The sequence below is a fragment of the Macaca thibetana genome, chromosome 18, assembly GCF_024542745.1.
Source record: "Macaca thibetana thibetana isolate TM-01 chromosome 18, ASM2454274v1, whole genome shotgun sequence".
In the NCBI taxonomy this organism is placed as follows: Eukaryota; Metazoa; Chordata; class Mammalia; order Primates; family Cercopithecidae; genus Macaca; species Macaca thibetana.
The window spans coordinates 56,792,726-56,813,875 of NC_065595.1; the positions used below are offsets into that span (position 1 = coordinate 56,792,726).

Sequence of the window (21,150 nt, forward strand, 5' to 3'; positions counted from 1 at the left end):
CTGTCCTCTCTTTCTTTTCTGATGTTCTCCTGTTCTCTGCATTTTTCCGTAATACTCAACACAAACTTCCAGCTGTTTGTTTTCCATGCCCAGCCTCGGGTTCCTCTCCAGGACACAAACGTTGCCATCCAGCCCTGGGATGATCGTGGCTGCTCAGCTTCTCTGCCAGGCAGCCACAGCACTTCCTTCTGCTCCTGAGGACCATGGAGGTGAGCAGACCCATGCAGGATGCCGTCACATCCTAGGGACCTTCAGGCCTTTTGAAAGGCAAGCCCCCACTCTGACTGCCTGCTGCAACTTCCACCCTCAAGGAAACCTGGTCTCCAGAGGATTCTGGTTAGGAAGATTCTGGGAAATGAAGTCAGTCTTGTTTTCAAAGGGTAGGAAGGGGTCTGAGAAACCACATTCTCCTGATGGATAGTCTGGGTCAGCCTTCCACAAACACCTCTTCATAGTAGCAAGAGTCCTCTGAAATTGACAGGAGCTACTGGTCTGTTCTCCGGCTGCACACACCAGGGAGCTCAGGGAAACTTGTGGACATCTCATTTCTGTCCGCTCTACATGTGCAACCCTTGATCTCTCATATTAATGGAGGGATGAATACCAACCACATCCCATAGCTGTAGGCTTGGTTTTCATCTCCCACTCAGTGCACTCTCTCCAAACTGCATAGACTCCAGTGCATCCCACCGGCCTTCCCCAACACTGTGTTGAAGTGTGATGACACGGTCCCCCAGAAGGACAGAGGAGGGCAAGGAGAGAGGCCTGAAACACAGTAAAGGTCCTGCTAAGCCTGCTGGCAAGGGGATCTGTTAGAAACATTACAGTGCTGCCAGCATTAGCACCAGAAGCTGGGAGCGAGAGAAGGCAAGGTGCCTTGGGACAGAAGACAACAAATGGCCTCTTTAGCTCAAAGGAGTCACCTATGCCACAATGCTATCCACAGAAAACTGACATGTGAACCAAGAAACCCACATGTTTAGCACATGGAAATTTACATTTAGTTAAAAAAAATCATTTCTGGATTCCTTTGAGGGTACATATATGATATACGTGTTTTCAAACCAGACTTGAACAGGGGAGGAACCAGGCAGACTAGATCTGTGAAAGCAGGATGTAGGGGTGGCCAGTGGTGGGTCTGTGGGGGATTTGCAGGCTTCTCTGGGAGGCTGGCTGTACACACTTCAGAGAGGAACCAGACCTCCAGCTATCTGCTGGCTTCCTTACCTTGGCAGTGGGGGAAATCATAGGCTCCTGAGAGACACCTGTCACACCGCTGTCCTGTAACTCCTGGCCGACATTCACACTGTCCAGTCACTGAGCTGCAGGGCATCTGGTAGGATCCAAGGGCTGAACACCAGCAGGCTGGATGAAAGAATTCAATCAGACTCAGGCAGGGGTTGCAGGTATAGGAGGGGGAATAACCACGTCCCGGAGCAGAGCATGAGGGTGGAGCCAGAAAGACCCAAACGCAAGTTCCAGCTCCATCTCATGAGATCGGGAACCTGAAACAAGCCACTCAACTGCTCTAAGCCTCAGTTTCTCCTTCCTTAAATGGGAGTGATGCTAACTTTTATTTGATAACTTGTGAGGGTTGCATAAGATAATGCGTAAAAGAGCTGGGGACAATGCCTATCATAGCGAGCACTCAATAACTGCTAGTTTTTATTGCTGTCATGAATTTCATATTCAGCAAGATTTGCAGGTGCTGGGTGATGGTTTTGGGGATTCTGCTCACCTACAGAAGCTGGTATTCGTAGGAGGAGGATGCAGGGAACAAATGATGGGGGATGTGACTCACTGGAGGGCCACTTTAATTCCATATCCCACTGAATATTCCATATCAAGTGCAAGCCATTCCAGGCCAGATCAGCCTACAACTGTCCCTGTTCTTCTCTGTTCTCCTCTCTTTATACCTATTTTCTCAATGTCTAGTGTAGTTATATAGTCATGGAAAAAATGGTGCAGACAACATTGAAATGGATGGGAAAGGCATCCTAGTTTCCTCCCTTCCCCAAACTGTTACCATGATCTTTGGCTAAGTGATGAATAAACATGTGTGGATGGAGAGAACAGATGCTGGCCATTCATTCTCCTCTTGATCCCCTTCCCACTGGGTCAGGTCCCTGCTAGCCTCTATGAGACTAGATTTCTATGGGCTGGAGTTGTACAAGGTCATCCCCATTTGCATTGCAAAAACCCTTCTTCTGGAGAGGGATGAGCAGTGGAAATGACCTGACTGACTTCTCCAGCTGAAGAGTTCTACATCTTAAGAACTGAAAGGAACTAGAGAGAGCATCTTATTGAATCCCATTATTACATGGTGAAGTTCAGAAGTTAAAGGGCATTTCTAAAGTCAATGGATTAGTCTCTAACAAAGGGCTTTAGTCTTTGGAGTCAGACACATCTGGATTCCAGTACCAGCTGTGCCACTTAACAGCCCTGCAGTTATGGCTAGTTGCTTAGCTTCTTTAAGCCTCAGTTTCCTCTTCTGTAAACTGGAGCTGATAATAGCACCTACTTTATGAAGTCATCAGAGAATCATCAGCAATAAGGCACTGAGCATGATGCTTCGCACAGCCAAAATGCTCAGGAAGTGTTCACGCTTATTAACATTATTCTAATCACCCAAGTCCCCCAGTGCGTGGTGAGGTGCTCTTTATACTTTCCCATACTGAATTAATGAAAATCAATGAATTAGTACATCTGACTTCCAAATTTATATCCAGTGTAGTGCACGCAGTAAAAGATACAACCTGTTTGCAAGGTTTCAAAAATTCCATGCTAGTTGGAGCCTTGGGAAAGAAAAGATTCATAAGGTAAAGCCCCAATTCTGGTGATTTATTTACAGGTAGACTTGGAATCTAAGCCTTGGCCCATGGGGCCCCCACAGGGACGAAACCATGTTATTTTCATTCTCTGTGACGGCCCAACCCATGTACGGTGAATTTCTCTGAAACAGATTTTTAGTAAATGATGGTGAATGACAGAATTTACCTGAGTCGTCATCGGAAACATAACAGAAACTCTCACTGATGGAGGGGAACTTGGCTAGTTTACTCACTTACAAATTACCTAGGAGTTTCAACAGGCTATGTGACTTGTTCAGAGAGACACAAGTAGTTGCAGACCCACAGAATTTACTACCATTTCACTTTCCTATTTTACAGTCATCCATCCAGCAGACATTGATTGAAGGCCTACTGTGTTCAAGCAGCACCCTTGCTAGGTGTTATGTTGGAGGTAAATGTAAAAACACGTATAGTTAGCCTTCCATATCTGTGGTTCCAGATCTGTGCATTCAACTAAACACAGATCAAAAATATTCAGAAAAAAACATAACTGAAAAATAACAAATATAATACAAATAAAATAATAATGCAATATAACTATGTAGCATTTACATTACATTATGCATTATGAGTAATCTAGAAATTTAATGTATAGAGGAGGATGTGTGCGGTTTATTTGCAAATACTGTGCCATTTTATTTTATTATTTATTTACTTATGTATTTTGAGACAGAGTTTCGCTCTGTCACTCAGGCTGGGGTGCAGTGGTGCGATCTCGGCTCACTGCAAGCTCCGCCTCCCGGGTTCACGCCATTCCCTGCCTCAGCCTCCCGAGTAGCTGGGACTACAGGCGCCCACCGCCACGCCCAGCTAATTTTTTTGTATTTTTTTAGTAGAGACGGGGTTTCACCACGTTAGCCAGGATGGTCTCGATCTCCTGACCTTGTGATCTCCCCGCCTTGGCTTCCCAAAGTGCTGGGATTATAGCCATGAGCCACCAGGCCTGGCCATACTGTGCCATTTTATATCAGGGACTTGAGTATCCTTGGTTTTTGGTGTCAATGGATGGTCCTGGAACAAATCCCCCATGGATACTGGGAGTTGACTGTATTCCCTAATCTCAAAGAGCTAAAAATCCAGAAGAAGGACTAGAGAATGACTGACATAGCACAAAGCTCTCCCACAAGACACTACCCACTCCATACAAAGCATGCCTAATGCTCCCCTAGCTATTGGCAGACAGAAGGACAAACACTCAGATCTCCTATTGCCATTTCCACCTGTCTTCTCTCATGGCTCATGGTCCCAGCTGGCCTGTCTGCAGAGGTTAAGTCTCTACCTACTGGTAGAATTCTGAGGAAATGTTCTTGGGTTCTACAGTGGTTAATTTTGTGTCAACTTGGCTAACTATGTTGCCAAATGGTTAAACGCTAGTCTAGATGGTGCTGTGAAGGTATTTTTTTAGATGAGATTAACATTTGAATCAGTAGACTTTGAGTAAAGCAGATTATCTTCCATCATGTGAGTGGGCCTCATCCAATCAGGTGAAGGCCTTAAGAGAAAAAGACAGATGTCCACCAAGGAAGAAGGAATTCTGCCTACAGATTTTCTTTGGACTCAAGCTGCAAAACCACCTCTTGACTGCATCTCCAACCTGTTAGCCTACCTTGCAGATTTTGGACTTGCCAGCCCCTACAACTGTGTGAATCAATTCCTTAAAATAAACCTCTCCCCATTCACACACACACACACACACACACACACACACACACATGCACACAATATATATTATATGTACATAGATAAGTAGATAAGATGTATCGCTGTATCTATATTTAGCTATGTGCCTATCTATCTATCTAGAGAACCCTGACTAATACAGATTTTGGCACCAAGAGAAGTATTCTTAGAGGACCAGAATTTTTTTTTTTAATTCATAAATACAGGTAGGGTCTCACTATGTTGTCCAGGCTGGTCTCAAACTCCTGGCCTCAAGTGATTCTCCCACATTAGCCTCCCAAAGTGCTGACATTATAGGCATAGCCACCATGCCCAGCCAGGAACAGAATTTTAAGAATAAATTCTCTGAATTGGTTTGGGGGTTTCTGGAATTGGTTCTCTAAATGACTAGATTTAGAAGCCCTAATGATTCTATTTCCAATAGTGAAGAAAGCACTGATAGTCATTCGTGTGATGTGGTAATAGAGATACACAAAAATATCACTATTAGATACTCCTAATCAAATCATTATGATAGGCAGTGTTCTGGGTGACCACATATTTGATAACATAGAACATTTCTGTCAAACTAATGGGCATAATGAGTTTGGTTGGTTGCTCCTAATTGGGCTGGACAAACTAGGGAAAGAAAAGGAGTTGAGGGATTTGAATTCCCACTCAGATGCAGCATAAATGACCTGAAAGTTTCTGTGTCTTCCCAGAAAGAAATCCTTATCTCCTACAGCCTCAGAGCTGAGACTGCAGAAAACCAAACCAAGAATCTTCATCCTGCGAGTGTCTGAATTGCAATGCAAGTTAAATTCCGAACCTTGCAGAGGATCTGCTGTTAAAGTGGGGGGATAGATTGGGAAGGAATGGGACTTTGAAAATTGGTTTGGGGACATATGGGAAGATCATGATGAAGATGGGTACACTGAACCCCTAAATTCCAATGAGTCTTCTTTGTCAGAAGAAGCAACTGCACCCCACCATGTTTGAGCAGGTTAACCCTGCTTTGCCTGAGAAAGCTGTAATGACCTCCCCTGAGGGAGCCGTCATGGAAGACCCTACTGGTTCTCTTCAGGACCCATCCCCATCTGACTTTCCTTATCAACTGATAACTGGACTCAAATCCCAGCAAGCCCTGAAAGGTGAAGTACCAAGTATGACCCATGAGAAGGTAGACTACACTCCAAAAGAACTAAATGATTTTTCCAATTTAAACAGACAGACAGCTATTTGAGGAATATCTGTAAGAATCGATGTTAAGGGTGTGGAAACTGCTGCCATCGAACTGGAAAACCTAAGTACAATGGGGGTAACTGGACCCAGGTTGGTGGCAGCCAAATGTTGGCAATAAATCACCAAAAGCAAGGTGGGTGTGGTTACCATAATGGACAGCATAGTTGAAACAGCAGTCAGAATAGTCCGACTCAGAGACCTGTGCTGACTAGTTGATCACGGTGCTCCTGGGAGTGAAATAGATGGGAAGTCTAGCAAATTCTGACTTGCTTTGTAGAAGTGGAAGAGTTCTAGGTCAAATGAACAAGTCTAACTTGAAACATAAAAATAGAGTCATGTCCCCTCAGTCAATTCCCAGACCTGAGCTGGTTTACAGACTCAGAACTCTTTGAACGAAGAGGAGAGTAGATACTATGCGGAAGAACTCCACTCCACCGCCAAACATTTATGAGGTAAATCTTTCTCCTAGCCTTTTCCAAAGAGACCTATGGCCTTTTACCAAAGTGACTGTAAGCTGGCAAAAAGGAAATAATCAGATCTTTCTATTCTTTCTATTATTGGACATCAGCTCTAAATTGACACTAATTCTAGGAGACCCAAAATATTACTGTGGCCCTCTGGTCAGAGTATGGTTTTATGGGGGTCAGGTGATCAATGAAGCTTTAACTCAGGTCCATCTTATAATGAGTGCAGTGGGTTCCTGAACTCATCCTGTAGTTATTTCCCCAGTTCTGGAATTCATAACTGGAATATACAACCTCAGCAACTGGCAAAATCTTCACATTGGTTCCCTGACCTATGGAGTGAGAGTTATTATGTTGGAAAAGGCCAAGTGGAAGCCGTTAGAACTGCCTCTACCTATGAAAATAGTACAGCCAAAGGCAATACATCATTCCTGCAGGAATTGCAGAGATTAGTACTACCATCAAAGACTTGAAAGATGCAGGGGTGGTGATTCCTACTGCTTGCCCATTCAATTCATCTATTTGGCCTGTACAGAAAATAGATGGATCTTGGAGAATGACAGTAGATTATTATAAACTTAACCAGGTATAACTCCAATTGCAGTTGCTATACTAGATGTGGCTTCATTGCTTAAGCAAAATAACATATCACCTGACACCTGGAATGCAGCTGTTAGTCTGGCAAATGCTTTTTTCCTTCACATCTTGTAGTAAAAACCAACAAGCAGTTTGCTTTCAACTGGCTAGGCCAGCAATATACTTTCACTGTCTGTATTAGGCTATTCTTGTGTTGCTATAAAGAAATACCTGGGGTTGGGTAATTTATGAAGAAAAGAAATTTAATTGGCATAGTTTTGCAAGCTGTACAGGAAGCATGGTGCCAGCATCTGCTTCTAGTGAGGGTCTCAAGGAACTTACAACCCATGGCAGAAGGTAAAGGGGAGCCAGTACATCACATAGCAAGAACAGAAGCAAGCTAGGGGGAGGTATCACACACTTTTAAACAACCAGATCTCAGGTGAACTCAGAGAGCGATCTCACTCACTATCAGGAGGACAATACTAAGCCATTCACGAAGGATCCATCTCTGTGATCCAAACACCTCCCACCAGGCCCCACCTACAACATTGGGGATCAGATTTCAGCATGAGGTTTGGAGTGGGCAAACATCCAAACTATATCACTGTCCTACATCAGGGATCTATCAACTCTGGTCCTGTGTCGTAATTTAGGTCGCAGGGATCTTGATCACCTGTCCCTCCCATAAGGCATCACATTGGTCTATTACATTGATGATATTATGCTAACTGGAGCTAGTGAGCAAGAAGTAGAAACTACTCTAGACTTATTGGTAAGACATTTGGGTGTCAGAAGGTAAAAATTAAATCCAATAAAAAATCCAGACTCTTCTACCTCAGTTAAATTTCTAAGGGTCCAGTAGTGTAAGTCACAGAACAAGGGAAGGTTCTGCAGCAGGTCCAGGCTGCTGTGCAAGCTGCTCTGCCACTTAAAGCATATGACTGAGCAGATCTAATGGTGCTTGTAAGTGTCAATGGCAGATAGGGATGCTTTTTGGAGCCTTCAGCAGGCCCACATAAGTGAATCACAGTAAAAACCCTTAGGATTTTGGAGCAAAACCCTGCCACCCTCTGCATATAAGCCATCCTCTGCAGAAAACTTTTTTTTGAGAAAGAGCTTTTCACTTTCTACTGGGTCTTAGTAGAGACAGAAGGCTTAACCATGGGCCATGAAGTCACTATGTGATGTGAGCTGACCATTATGAACTGGGTGTTATCTGACCCACAAAGCCATAAGTCGGGCAAGCACAGCAGCATTCGTCATTAAGTGGAAGTGGTATACGTAAAACTGGACCCAAGCAGCCTCTGCACAAGTAGGCTATGCAAAGAACGCCATGCTCCACACTCCTGCTACATTCCACATCTCCAGCATTATGGGGAGTTCCTTGTGATCAGTCGACAAAGAAAGAAAACACTTAGGCCTGGTTTAGACCAGGTACTGCATGATATGCAGGCATCACCCAAAAGTGGACAGCTGCAGCACTTTTGCACCTTCCTGGGACATCCTGAAGGACAGTGGTGAAGGGAAATCCTCCCGGTGGAGAGAACTTTGAGCAGTGTGCTGGTTGTTCACTTTGCTTGGAAGGAGAAATGGCCAAATGTGAAATTACACATTGATTCATGGGCCGTGGCCAATTCTTTGACTGGATGGCCAGGGACTTTGAAGGAACATGATTGGAAAATTGGTGACAGGGAGATCTGGGGAAGGGTCTGAGTGAAAACCCTCTCTAAATGGCTAAGAAACAAGTCCTATGTGAATGCTTCCCAAGTAGACAGGAGGATCTGTTCTGCGGATACCAGGCAGCCTCTGTCCCATCCACTTCTATCGTTATCCAGTGGGCTCACAACAAAGTAGCCATAGGGGCAGGGATGGAGGTTATCCCTGGGCTCAGCAAAATGGACTTCCACTCACCACAGCTGAGTCCCCTATCTGCAAGCAGCAGAGACCAACACCGAGTCCTCAATACGGCACCACTCTCCAGGGTAATCAGCTGGCTACCCAGTGGCAAGTTGATTACTTTGGACTGCTTCTATCATGGAAGGGGAAGTGTTTTGTTCTTACTGGAATGGACACTTACTTGGATACAGAAATTCCTTCTCTGCATGCAATGCTTCTGTCAAAACTACATTTGTAGACTTGCAGAATGTTTTATTTACTGTCGTAGTATCCACATAGCATAACTTCTGATCAAGGAACTTGCTTCACAACAAATGGAATGCAGCAGTGAGCCCATGGTCATGGAATTCCTTAATCTTACCACTTTCCCCACCATCCTGAACAGGTGGCTGAATACAACAGTAGAATGGCCTTTTGAATACCCCGTTACAGTGCCAGCTAGGTGGCAGTACCTTGCGGGGCTGAGGCAAGGTTCTCCAGAAGGCAATATCTGTTCTGAATCATTGAATCACATCTGGTTTCTCTGATAGCCAAGATTCACGAGTTCAGGAATCAAGAGGTAGAAATGGGAGTGGCATCACTCACTATAAACCCTAGTGATCCACTAGCTTCCAGTCCCAGCTGCCTTCTGCTCCAGCGGTCGAGAGGTCTTAGTTCCAGAGGAAGAAATGCTTCTACCAGGAGACATGACGATCATTCTATTGAACTGGAAGTTAAGACTGCTACCCTGTTTCCTCATTCCTCTGAATCAACAAAGATAGAAGCAATTGTGTTCCACTAATTACCAAGGGGAAAATGAACTGCTCTTCCAAAATGGAAGTAAGGAAGAATATGTCTAGAATACAGGAGATGACTTAAGGTGTTTCTTAGTATTACCGTGTCTTGTGATTAAAGTCAATAGAAAACTACAACCCAATTCAGGCAAGACTACTGATGTCCTAGACCCTTCAGGAATGAAGATTTCTGTCACTTCCCCAGGTAAAGAACCATGAGGTGCTTGCTGAGGGCAAAGGGAATATGGAATGGGTGGTAGAAGAAGGTAGTTACAAATACAGTTTGAGTATCCCTTATCCGAAATGCTTGGGACCAAACATGTTTTAGATTTTTTATTTTTTCAGATTTTGGAATATTTGCATTATACCTGATTGGGCATCTCAAATTTGAATATTCAAAATCCAAAATTTTCCAGTGAGTATTTGTTTTGAGCATCACGTCAGCACTCAAAAAGTTTTGGATATGGGAGCATTTTGGATTTTTGTGTTTGGGATGCTCAATTTATACCAGCTATGACCATGTGACCTGTTACAGAAATTAGTATTTGTAATTGTAGTGAGTATTTCTTCCTATTTTGCTATGAATATGTTTTTTCTGTATATGTGTATGTTGTACGCATGCGAAACAAAAATCTTTGTTTTCCAACTGAACAGCAAAAAATCAAATAATGTGATTTAAAAGTGGGCAAAGGATATAAATAGACATTTCTCAAAAGAAGACATACAAAAGGCCAACGAGCATATGAAAAAATGTTTCATCACTAATCATCAGAGAAATGAAAATCAAACCCACAATGAGATATCATCTCCAGTTAGAATGGCTATCATCAAAAAGACCAAAAATAGCAAACGCTGGAAAGGATGTGAAGAAAAGGAAACTGTTATACATTGTTGGTAAATGTAAATTGGTACAGCGATTATGGAAAACAGTATGGAGGTTTCTTTCAAAACTAAAAGTAGAACTACCATACAATCTAGCCATCTCACTATTGAGTACCTATCCAAAGAAAAGGAAATCAGTGTATCAAAAGGATACCTGTGCCCCCATGGAGTTTTTTAGGCTCTAAAATGCAGATAACTTTTTTTTCAACTTTTAATTTAGGTTCAGAGGGTATATGTGTAGGTTTGTTAGTTGTATGGGTAAATTGCGTGTTGCTGAGGTTTGGTGTATGAAACCAAAAAATCACCCAGGTACTGAGCACAGTACCTGATAGGTAGTTTTTCAGCCTTCACCCACCTCTCATCCTCCTCCCTCTAGAAGTTCCCAGTGTCCAGTGTCCATTGTTCTCATCTTTATGTCCATGTGTACTCAATGTTAAGCTCCTACTTATAAGTGAGAACATACAGTATTTGGTTTTTTTACTCCTGTGTTAATTTACTTGGGATAATGGCCTTCAGCTGCATCCATGTCACCACAAAGGACATGATTTCATTCTTTTTTATGGCTGCATACTATTCCATGATGTATAAGTACTATATTTCCTTTATCCAGTTCACTGTTGATGGGCATCTAGATTGATTCCATGTCTTTGCTATTGTGAATAGACTTGTACACCCATGTTCACTGCAGCTTTATTCACAATAATCAAGATATGAAGTCAACCTAAACGCCCATCAACAGATGAATGGATAAAGAAAACGAGGTATATATACACAGGGGAATACTATTCAACCATAAAAGTGAATGAAATCCTATTACTTATGGCAACATGGATGAGCCTGAAGGACATTATGTTAAATGAAATACATCAGGAACAGAAAGATAAATTCTGCATGTTCTCACTCATATATAGGAGCTTAAAAAATTTGAGTTCATAGAAGTAGAGAACAGCACAATGGTTAATAGAGGCTCGGAAGTGTAGGAGTGGGGATAGAGAGAGATCGCTTAATGGACACGAAGCTACAGCTAAGTAAGAATACATTCTAGTGTTCCCTAACACTGTAGGGTGAATGTGGTAAATGATAATTTAGTGTATATTTTCAAAAAACTAGAAGAGGATTTTGAATGTTCACAAAACAAAGAAATGAATTTTCGAGGTGACAGATATGCTAACTACTGACTTGATCATTACACGCTGTATCTACGTATGGCAATATCACTCTGTACCCCATAAATATGTACAATTATTATTTGTCAACTAAAAATAAAAGGAAAGTCATCTTTTGTTTTCTTCACTCTCTCATCTCCTTATCATTCAACCTAAGACGTATTGACTTAATACCACAATATTGAAGTTACAGGATATCAAGGGGAAGCTCGAACATTACCCAAGGACTTTATTTCTTCTTCTGGGAAAAGGGTTAGTGCATTTTCAGTTGTATACAGGATAGTTGTATCATGTCAGTCAGAACTGTGTCTTGTTATACTCTTTATTGACGATTAAGTACGGTTTCAAGAAATGTATATGACTGCCAAGTTGGCGAGGCAAGAACTAGTGTTGGGTAATTTTATATGTCAACATGACTAGGCTAAGATGCCCAGATGTTTGGTCAAATGCCAGCCTAAATGTCACTGTGAAGGTATTTTTTAGACAAGATGGACGTTTAAATCAGTAGACTTTGAATAAAGCAGATCATTCTCCATCATGTGGGTGGGCCTCATCTAATCAGCTAAAAGTCTTAAGACAAAAAGACTAATGTCCCCTGAAGAAGAGGGAGGAATTCTGCCTCCAGACTGTCTTTGGACTTGAGCTGCAGAATCAACTCTTTTCTGGGCCTCCAGCCTGCCAGTCCAACCTACAGATTTCAGACCTGTCAGCCCTCACAATCTCATGAGCCAATTCCTTAAAATATATATATATCTCTCTTTCTTTCTCTCTCTCCCCATCTCTCTTTCTCCATATGTACACACACACCTCCGACTGGTTCTGTTTCTCTGGAGAACCCTGGCTACTACAGGCTTGTTCTGCTATTTCTGCCCTAAAGGAAAGTGAATGCAGAGAGGAAAACATTCATGCGGGCATTAGGGTAGCTGCCCGGAGCGCAGTGGTGGCAGCTCCACAACATAACGAGGGGGACACAGACACTGGTCTTAGGACCACAGGGGTTATCTGGGGAGCCAGAAGACCCAGTTACTCTTTGGAGGTAAAAACAAAGGCTTGACCTTAAAAGCATTTGCAGAGTTTTAAAATTGTGAATTAATCTGGCAACACACTTCTCATTTTAATCCAACTATTAGTAAAAACTGCCAAATCCCAAACACCAACTCAAGCACTGGCAGCCCTTTTCTCACTCTTGGAAATACTATAAGGCTTTAAAAATATTTCAGTTCTGCTCTTTGTTTTGCTCCAGGTCCTTTGGAGTTTCTGGAGTATTTTACTTCTTCTTGTCTACTCCTCATTGTTTCTGCTTTAAGAAACTTACTCTCAAGAAGAATATAAAATAAGGATCATCAAAAAAAAGCCTTTAAAATAATGATCATAAAGGTCCTAGAGGACAGGGGCTTGTCTGTCATGCTCTTGAATGTCTTCCAGGATTAAATGTAGTCCTGTTCCACAGTACCTGCCAAATAGCTGGTTGTTACATGAGAGAATGAGAAACTATTGAAATCCTTCTTCAGGTCCAGCCCTGCATAATTCTTGATATGTGTTATCTCATTGTATCTTGCAACATTGCTGTCAGACAGGTATTGCCATGAAGAGTGCCTTCCTCTTCACCTGCAGTAATAAGCTCATGAGCGAAGCAACACTATATCTCTCACTGGCAACATATTTATAGGACTTTTCTAAAGAAAGCCGTGAAACCACAACCCAAAGGCTACATCAGACTCTAATGGGGATGGTTCTGGGCCCTGGGTCAAGTCACATGGGTGGGGCTGGGGGAAGCTGCACTTCCAGGTACCTTCAGTTCATGTCATGAAAGGACCACCCGTTTCCACATTGCTGCCTTCCTACCCTCTGTTCCGAGTACTAGCTAGCTGCTGCCTAGCAAGCTGCTCCAAAAAAGGAGGGGAAAGGGGAATAGGAAGGAGGAAAAGAGGAAGAGGAAGAGGAAGAAAAAAATGAAGAAGGGTAGGGGAAAAAAGGAGGAGAGGAAGGCAGGAATGAGGGATGGGGAGGAGAAAGAGGGAAGAGTAAACCCCCTAAATAACCAAATTAACAGTTATATTCTGTGGTTGAAGACAGAGTCAAAAAACCCATAAACATAAATATATATTTTATATACATATAGACAATTCTCCAATATGGTCTCATATATATATTAATTTGATTAATTCCCCAAAAAAGAAAACCATAGGGCACTTCAGTGAGTCAAAGTCAAAATGAAAAAAATACTGCATTATACTTAGAAAAGTCTGGAGTAAATTAATTTAATACAAAACATAAATCCAGGACTGCAGTTGGCAAAAGCAGCTTAGAAGGGTTTTAAAATTCTCTTTAAAGAAAATTTTGAATTTTTTTTTTTGAGATGGAGTCTCGCTCTGTTGCCCAGGCTGAAGTGCAGTGGTGCAATCTTGTCTCACTGCAACCTCTGCCTCCCAGGTTCAAGCAATTTTTGTGCCTCAGCCTCCCGAGTAGCTGGGATTACAGGCATGTGCCACTACGCCCAGCTAATTTTTGTATTTTTTCATACAGACGAGGTTTTCCCACATTGGCCAGACTGGTCTAGAACTCCTGACCCAGGTGGTGCGCCAACCTTGGCCTCCCTAAGTGCTGGGATCACAGGCGTGAGCCACCACGCCCGGCCAGATTTTGAAAATTTTTCAAGCAAGAAAGAGCAAAGCTGTAAGAGCACTTTTTGGCTAGAATACACTGGGCCAGCTGATACACCATTGTGAGCCATGTTGATTTGGTTGTAAAATTCAGTGGGTCAAGTAATTAATCCCCTCTAAAAAAAAAATCACAATAGCTATCAGGAAAAACGGTAGTTACAAGACAAGGGAAGCCATCACAGACAAAATGTTGCATCCTCCCAGACTCTTACAAGAATGGTTCAAACCCTAAACAACAAACTGCAAGGTACACCTCAATACCACACGAGGCAGTAAATTTCTTGCACAGCTCAGAAAACAGCTCTTAAGCATGGGCAGGCTTCTCCGAGGTTGGATCTATATGTATTAGTCCTTCACTTGAGCCAATACTTTAGACCACAGAGAATCCAGCAGAGGCTGACCCCAGACATTCACCTGCCGGGGCCAGAAGCATGCCTGCTGACGTCCTCCAGCCCCTCTCTGAGAGCTTAATAGTCTTTTCCCTCTCATGCTTCCGGTGAGGTCAGAAGGGTCTGGTAGACCTTTAGAAGCAGAGGTCCAAATCAACTCCACCAAAAATATCAATGAGGCCAGGCGTGGTGGCTCACGCCTATAATCCCAGCACTTTGGGAGCAGAGGTGGGGTGATCGCTTGAGTTCAGGAGCTAAAGATCAGCCTGGGCAATATAGTGAGATCCCATCTAAAAATTTTAAAAATTAAAAAAAAATCAACGGGAAGATAAACACTTAGTTTTAAAAAGGAGTCCTGGCTCCAACCATTTAAAATAAGAGATATGGCATTATCTTTATGTACTGCAGCTGATTAAAGAGGTTATGATGTCAGATGTCAGTTTCTTAAGGAAAAGAATGCTACAGTTAAACCTCACAGGGTTTCCCAATCTTTTTCAGGATTGGTCACTTTGGGGAACTATGTTTTCTCAAAGAGCTGAGGATTTTACTGACACATAGTTTGCCACCCTGTCTTGGCTATGGCACCCTGATTTTACCATGGGGGAACCTCTCTTCCCTTGCTCCATTCATGCTGTTCAGATGGTGTTGACCCCACTTCTAGTTCTGTGGATATGGGGGAAGACTCAGGCTTGGCCAATCAATGCACTGAATTCCACGGCCACAGGACTAATTCCAGAACTGCCATGTGGTCCAATCGGAACCAGATGTGTCCTGGTGGAAAGTATACTCTTTTCCTAGTCTTTTTTTTTTTTTTTTTTTTTTTTTTTGAGACGGAGTCTCGCTCTGTCGCCTGGGTTGGAGTGCAGTGGCTTGATCTCAGCTCACTGCAAGCTCCGCCTCCTGGGTTTACGCCATTCTCCTGCCTCAGCCTCCCAAGTAGCCGGGACTACAGGCGCCCGCCACCTCGCCCAGCTAGTTTTTGTTTTTTTGTATTTTTTAGTAGAGACGGGGTTTCACCGTGTTAGCCAGGATGGTCTCGATCTCCTGACCTCGTGATCCGCCTGTCTCGGCCTCCCAAAGTGCTGGGATTACAGGCTTGAGCCACCGTGCCCGGCCTCTTTTCCTAGTCTTGAACCTAGAAGGATACGTATTAAGTCACCTTGAGCTGCCATAACAAAATATCATAGACTGGCTGGCTTAAACAATAGAAATTTATTTCTCCAGTTCTGGAGGCTGGGAAGTTCAAGATCAAGGTGCTGGCTGGTTCAGTTTCTGCTGAGGGCCTGCTTTCTGGCTTGTCGATGGCCACCTTCTCACTGTGTCACTGTGTCTTCACATGGTAGAGGGAGAGAGAGTGAACGAGCTGTCTTGTTTCTCTTCTTATAAAGACATGAGTCCTATCAGATCAGTGCTCCACCCTTATGACCTCATTAAACCTTGATTATTTTCTTACTCCAAATACAGTCACATTGGGGGTTAGGGCTTCACCATATGAATTTTTAGGGACACAATTCAGTCCATAACAATGTGTGTCTAACAGCTGCTGGCTGCCATTTTACTATCATCTGAGGCCTAACAATGAAGTCAATATACAAGATAGCAGAGTGTATAGATAAAGAAAAACAATCTTTTAAGCCTCTAGATCAAGCTATTCCTGAAACCAAATATGCCTGGACTTTTCTATTACTGCCAAGAAGTTATTTTTGCCTTAAACAGTTTAGATCTAGTTTTCTGTCACGTGAAACTGTAAAGAGTCATAACTGACTCTCTAATCACCAAACTATTAACTATTAGTTAACTATTTCATCTAGTACTCATTTTAACTATTAATATTTTAACTATTTAATCTAGTACTCTTACTCAAATGTATTTTATACTCTCCTTCCCAATGAAGCAGGTACATTAGACATAATTTAACTCTTTTTCATGACCTACAGTTATCACTATAAATGTCCATTTACTTAATCTAATAGTGATACCCTCAGGATCTTCAGAATTGGGTTAGCTTGTTTGCCCTTCATTCAGTGGCCCCAGGCTGCTGTACATGTTAAGCTTCATGTCTGCCTGTCTGTTTTCTCCCTTGCTATGAATGTTTCGCCTCAGTGATCTTTTCCCTCTCTCCTAATTTTATGTTTCTAATTTGCCATGCAATTGGTTTGCAAAACAAATAACTAAATTTAAAACAATTATTTTTTAAAAAGGGAGGGGGAGACTAGGCTGCGAGAGGGCCTATGGGACAGCTTCTGTATGCATTTTTGGAGCTCTGCTTTTCCACTTGACAGAGGTCGTGGGGGTGGGGACCTAACTGCTTGGTTTTTTACTTTTGCTCCAGATACATGGCCACATAACCAAATTCTAACTGGATGGGAATAATACTCTGCTGAAGGTCAAAGAATTATAACATACATTTAAAAATAGGGATTTTTGTGAAAATAATGTTGAGAGTTTGTGGGTTTTTAAGGAAATCTACGCTTATATAAGCAGAATATTAAAAATAATAGAATTCTCTAGAAACAAATCAAAATCACGGAGTCCCTTTAAGGAAGCCATGGTAAATGAAGCCACATGGAGATGCAACTGACTGTTAGACAATTAGTGTATTCAACAAGCACAACTCCCGCTGTCAACTAACTCCCACGGCCCTTTTCAATTTTATGTAGTGTGGGTGACTGCCTCCCTGCACCTAGATGAAAACTCCAGGAGTTGTAGGGTTTGTCAGCACACTCTTAGGTAAGAGAACAGAAAGTAAGTAGAAATCCAGTTTAAAGTCGAATCTCCTGTCCTCCAGCTCAGACCTGATTCAGACCAAAATCCCACAGTGGGCAGGGAAGGTGGAGAGGTGGGTGGTAGGAGTGGGCTGGGGGTGGGAGTGGGCATTCTTTCCCCACAGCTGGCTTCAACTTGGTCGGGGAGGAAGAAGAGGGAAGAGGAAAGAACTGTTGTGGTGTCATGATATATAGTGGTTTTTGCCCACAGTTTCTGGCTAGTAACTCCCATAGTACTTGTTACAGTCTTTTGTTATAATGTTGGGTGTGTTAGGCCTTGGGACAGGCCTCTGACCTTCTCCTGCCCTCTTTTAACCTGCCCCAAGGCAGGACACTAATCTTCCCCGACCTTTGTGATTGTGAGTCTTAAGACTCTCCCCAGAGAGGGTCAAGTCCATACCCTGGGGGAAGGAATGCTGATGTCAGGAAGCTTCCTTAAAAACCCAAGAGTGCAGGGTTCAGAGAGTTTCCAGACAGCTGAACATGTGAAGGTTCCTGGAGAGTGGTGCCCAGGGAGGGCATGGAAGCTCCCAGTCTGTTCCCCCACACCTCGTCTTATGTGTTCTTCATCTGTATCTTTGCAAAATCCTTTATAATAAACCAGTAAATGTAATTTGGTGTTCTCCTGAGTTCTGTGAGCCACTCCAGCAAATAAACTGAATCCAAAGGAGAGTTGTGGGAACCCCAACTTGAAGCCGCTCTGTCAGATGATCCAGAGGCCCAGGCTTGCAGCTGATGGTGAAGGAAGGAGGGAGCAATCTTGGGGACTGAACCCTCAACCTGTGGGATCTGGCACTGTCTTCAGGTAAGCAGTGTCAGAACTGAATTGGAGGACACTTGGCTGGTGGCTGCTGCTTGGTGATGGGGAAGGACCCCCACACATTTGGTCACAGACATTTTCTCTGTGTTGATGGTTGTTGCGGTGTAAGAGTCGAGGAAAACCACAATTAGAGGAAAGAGTTTTTCCCCACACAATTGTTCTTGGACCAGCCCTACGCTAATCTCAAACTGGCTCTTCTTCCAAGGATGCTGTGTAGGGCCTCTTGGTGGTCGTCTGCTGAGCACCTCTCTCCTGCCATTCCCTTGTCCTCCAGGGATGGAAGCCTCTCTATTTCTGTTGCTTGTGACTCTCTGCTCAGCCCACAACTGCTTCAGCCCCTGGGCATTGGACTCACCATTTCTTTTATTTTCTGTTTCTGATGCTTTGAAATCTTGGGGCCTTGCTGACCCTGGAGGGACTGCCCCTCCCAGGGTGAGCCAATTCCCAGAGATAGTAAACAACCCTCCAGAGAGCTGCTTTCGGAATGCACACTGGCCAGTCCACAGCATGGCCCCACTACCTCCTCTACCAGCTCTCATACTCTGGTATTCCCTGCCCTAATCACCCCAGGGCCAGGTACCAGACAACTAGGGTCAGCCTCTATGTCCCGGCGCCCACTGAAATATTTAAACTAGCCAATCTTAAACCTGCTTATCCCCACCCATTCCTTACTATGGAAATGCTCTGTCTACAGTTCCTTCCCCTCCCTCTGCCTCCAAACCGACCCTGACGCTTCTCCATGTGGCCCCTATAGCATGCTCTGCCCCTCCTCTGGGAACTGTATCTTCTCAATAGCAGTTGTCTCCCGGTCTGCTGTCCTTACTGAACCCCAAATTTCCTATTAATACACTCTATTTTAAAACAGGCGTCTGGACAAAAACTTCAGCTGCTTTGGGTAGGATCTCCTGATGTCTCTGAGCAGACCTATTGGGCAGGAACTAAGACACGCACCTGGATTCCCCCACATTTGGCTGTGGGAAGCACCTACACATCCCTTGCCCCAGCGCATTAAGCTCAGGCCATTCCCAGCACGGGAACACTCTCCCTGCTCTGCCTCAAGCAAAAAAGCATCCAGCTCTTAGCCTTTGGGTTTTCCAAGCCGAAGTCTGGCCGGAAGCACCTCTGCCCTTCCTGAGGCATCCCATGTGCTATGGTTTGGATGTGGTTTGTCCTGCCAAAATTCATGTTGAACTTTCATTGCCAGTGCAGCAGTGTTGGGAGATGAGGCCTAGTGGAGGTGTTTGGGTCATGGGGGTGGATTCCTCACGAGCAGATTAATGCCCTCCTGAGACAGTGACTGCGTTCTTGCTCCCACAGGACTGGATTAGTTACCGTGAGAGTGGGTTGTTATAAAACTGAGTCTGGCTTCCTGGACTCTCTCTCTTGCGTCCTCTCTCACCGTGTGATCTCTGCACATGCTCACTCACTGCTCCACCTCACTATGTTCTGCCCCAGTATGTGGCCCTCACCAGAAGCCAGCCAGATGTGGCGCTATGCTCTTGAAGTTCCCAGCCTGCCGAATGGTGAACTAAATAAACGTCTTTTCTTTATAAACTACCCAATCTCAGGTATTCTGTCACAGCAATACCAAATGGACTAAGACACATCAGAGGTCACTCACGCATTTTGAGGCGAGGAAGAAGGGTAAAGAGTTCACAGCAATAGTTTCCTCCATAAATATCCACCCCCTCCCAGATTCTCTCTCCTCCACTCTCCTAACCTTTTCATAATCCTTTGAGTGTGAGAGACTAGAGTGTCATAAAATAAAACAGTTCTCTGGACATTTATTTTGAAAATCTGCACATGGTGACTTCGCCTTGGAATTTTGTATATATCATTGTTCAGAGCCAATACTTCAATGTTAACATTTTCAAAAAGAGTGATATGGGTGGTTTTTAAATATTTTCCTCGTATTTACTTTTAAATTCAAGAAGTTTTCTTTACTACTCATATAAAGAATATCAGATGATTCTCATTTGAAAGAGTGACTCTAATGAAAGGCAGATTATCATACACATTTGTTTGTTTTTTTGTTTGTTTGTTTTAGACAGATTCTCAGTCTGTGATGCTCAGGCTGGAGTTCAGTGGTGCGATCTCAGCTCACTGCAACCTCTACCTCTCAGATTCAAGTGGTTCTCCCACCTCAGCCTCCCAAGAAGCTGGAATTACAGGCATGTGCCACCACACCTGGCTAATTTTTGTATTTTTTTTTTTAGTAGAGACAGGGTTTCACCATGTTGGCCAGGCTGGTCTTGAACTCCTGACCTCAAGTGATCCACCCACCTTGGCCTCCCAAAGTGCTGGGATTACAGGCATGAGCCACTACATCTGGTCTATTATATACATTTGTGAAATCCCAATTATCTATCATTTTCCCCCTGACAAAGGACCCCAAGTTCAACCTATTAATCAAAGCCAAACATCTTTAAAAAGTAACTGTGTCTGCTGCTTACATTTCTAGGGAGCTTGCTGGTAAGGTCAGACTGAAGTCTCCACACTCTGAGTTATGTAAAGATTATAGGACTTTGAAATTTATACCGTCCTTTCTCCTCGCAGGGTTTAAGGAAGAATAGTAAAGACAAGATCATGGATTAAAGATAAAACAGGATATGCATCTCAAACTAGTTCTTCATGTTTATCTCTTTGGTCCTTGCTCTTCATAGATAATGGTAAAAAAATAAGGCGGAGTGCTTTCTGCCCCTCAAACAGGTTTAGGAAGGAATTATGCAGTGTATGCTGGCACAGGAATATCTTCATGGGGAAAATGGATTCATCAGATTATTGCTGCAATTTACTGAGCAACAGTTTCCAGCTGAATGAGAGTAAATTCACCCAAATGTTCTATGACTTCAGGTTATAACTATTTGAGAGTCTGAAGCCACAAGACCAAAGAGCAGAATAAAAGAAAAGTGACAAACTACTCAGAAAAGGAAAGTGGCAAACTACTTCCCATACTCAGAAGCGCAGATAAAATCCTTCAGGATCTTTTAGTACAGCAGT

General features: G+C 43.3%; 1 protein-coding gene across 4 annotated transcripts in view; it reads right to left on the reverse strand.

Moving 5' to 3' along the window:
* LAMA3 (laminin subunit alpha 3) overlaps nucleotides 1-21,150 on the reverse strand; it is a 273,575-nt gene that overhangs the window by 146,134 nt on the left and 106,291 nt on the right. For all 4 annotated transcript variants that reach the window (XM_050767788.1, XM_050767786.1, XM_050767785.1 and 1 more), the window contains one exon: nucleotides 1,228-1,365. In XM_050767788.1, coding sequence (XP_050623745.1) covers nucleotides 1,228-1,365 — 138 coding nt within the window. The remainder of the gene's footprint in view (nucleotides 1-1,227; nucleotides 1,366-21,150) is intronic.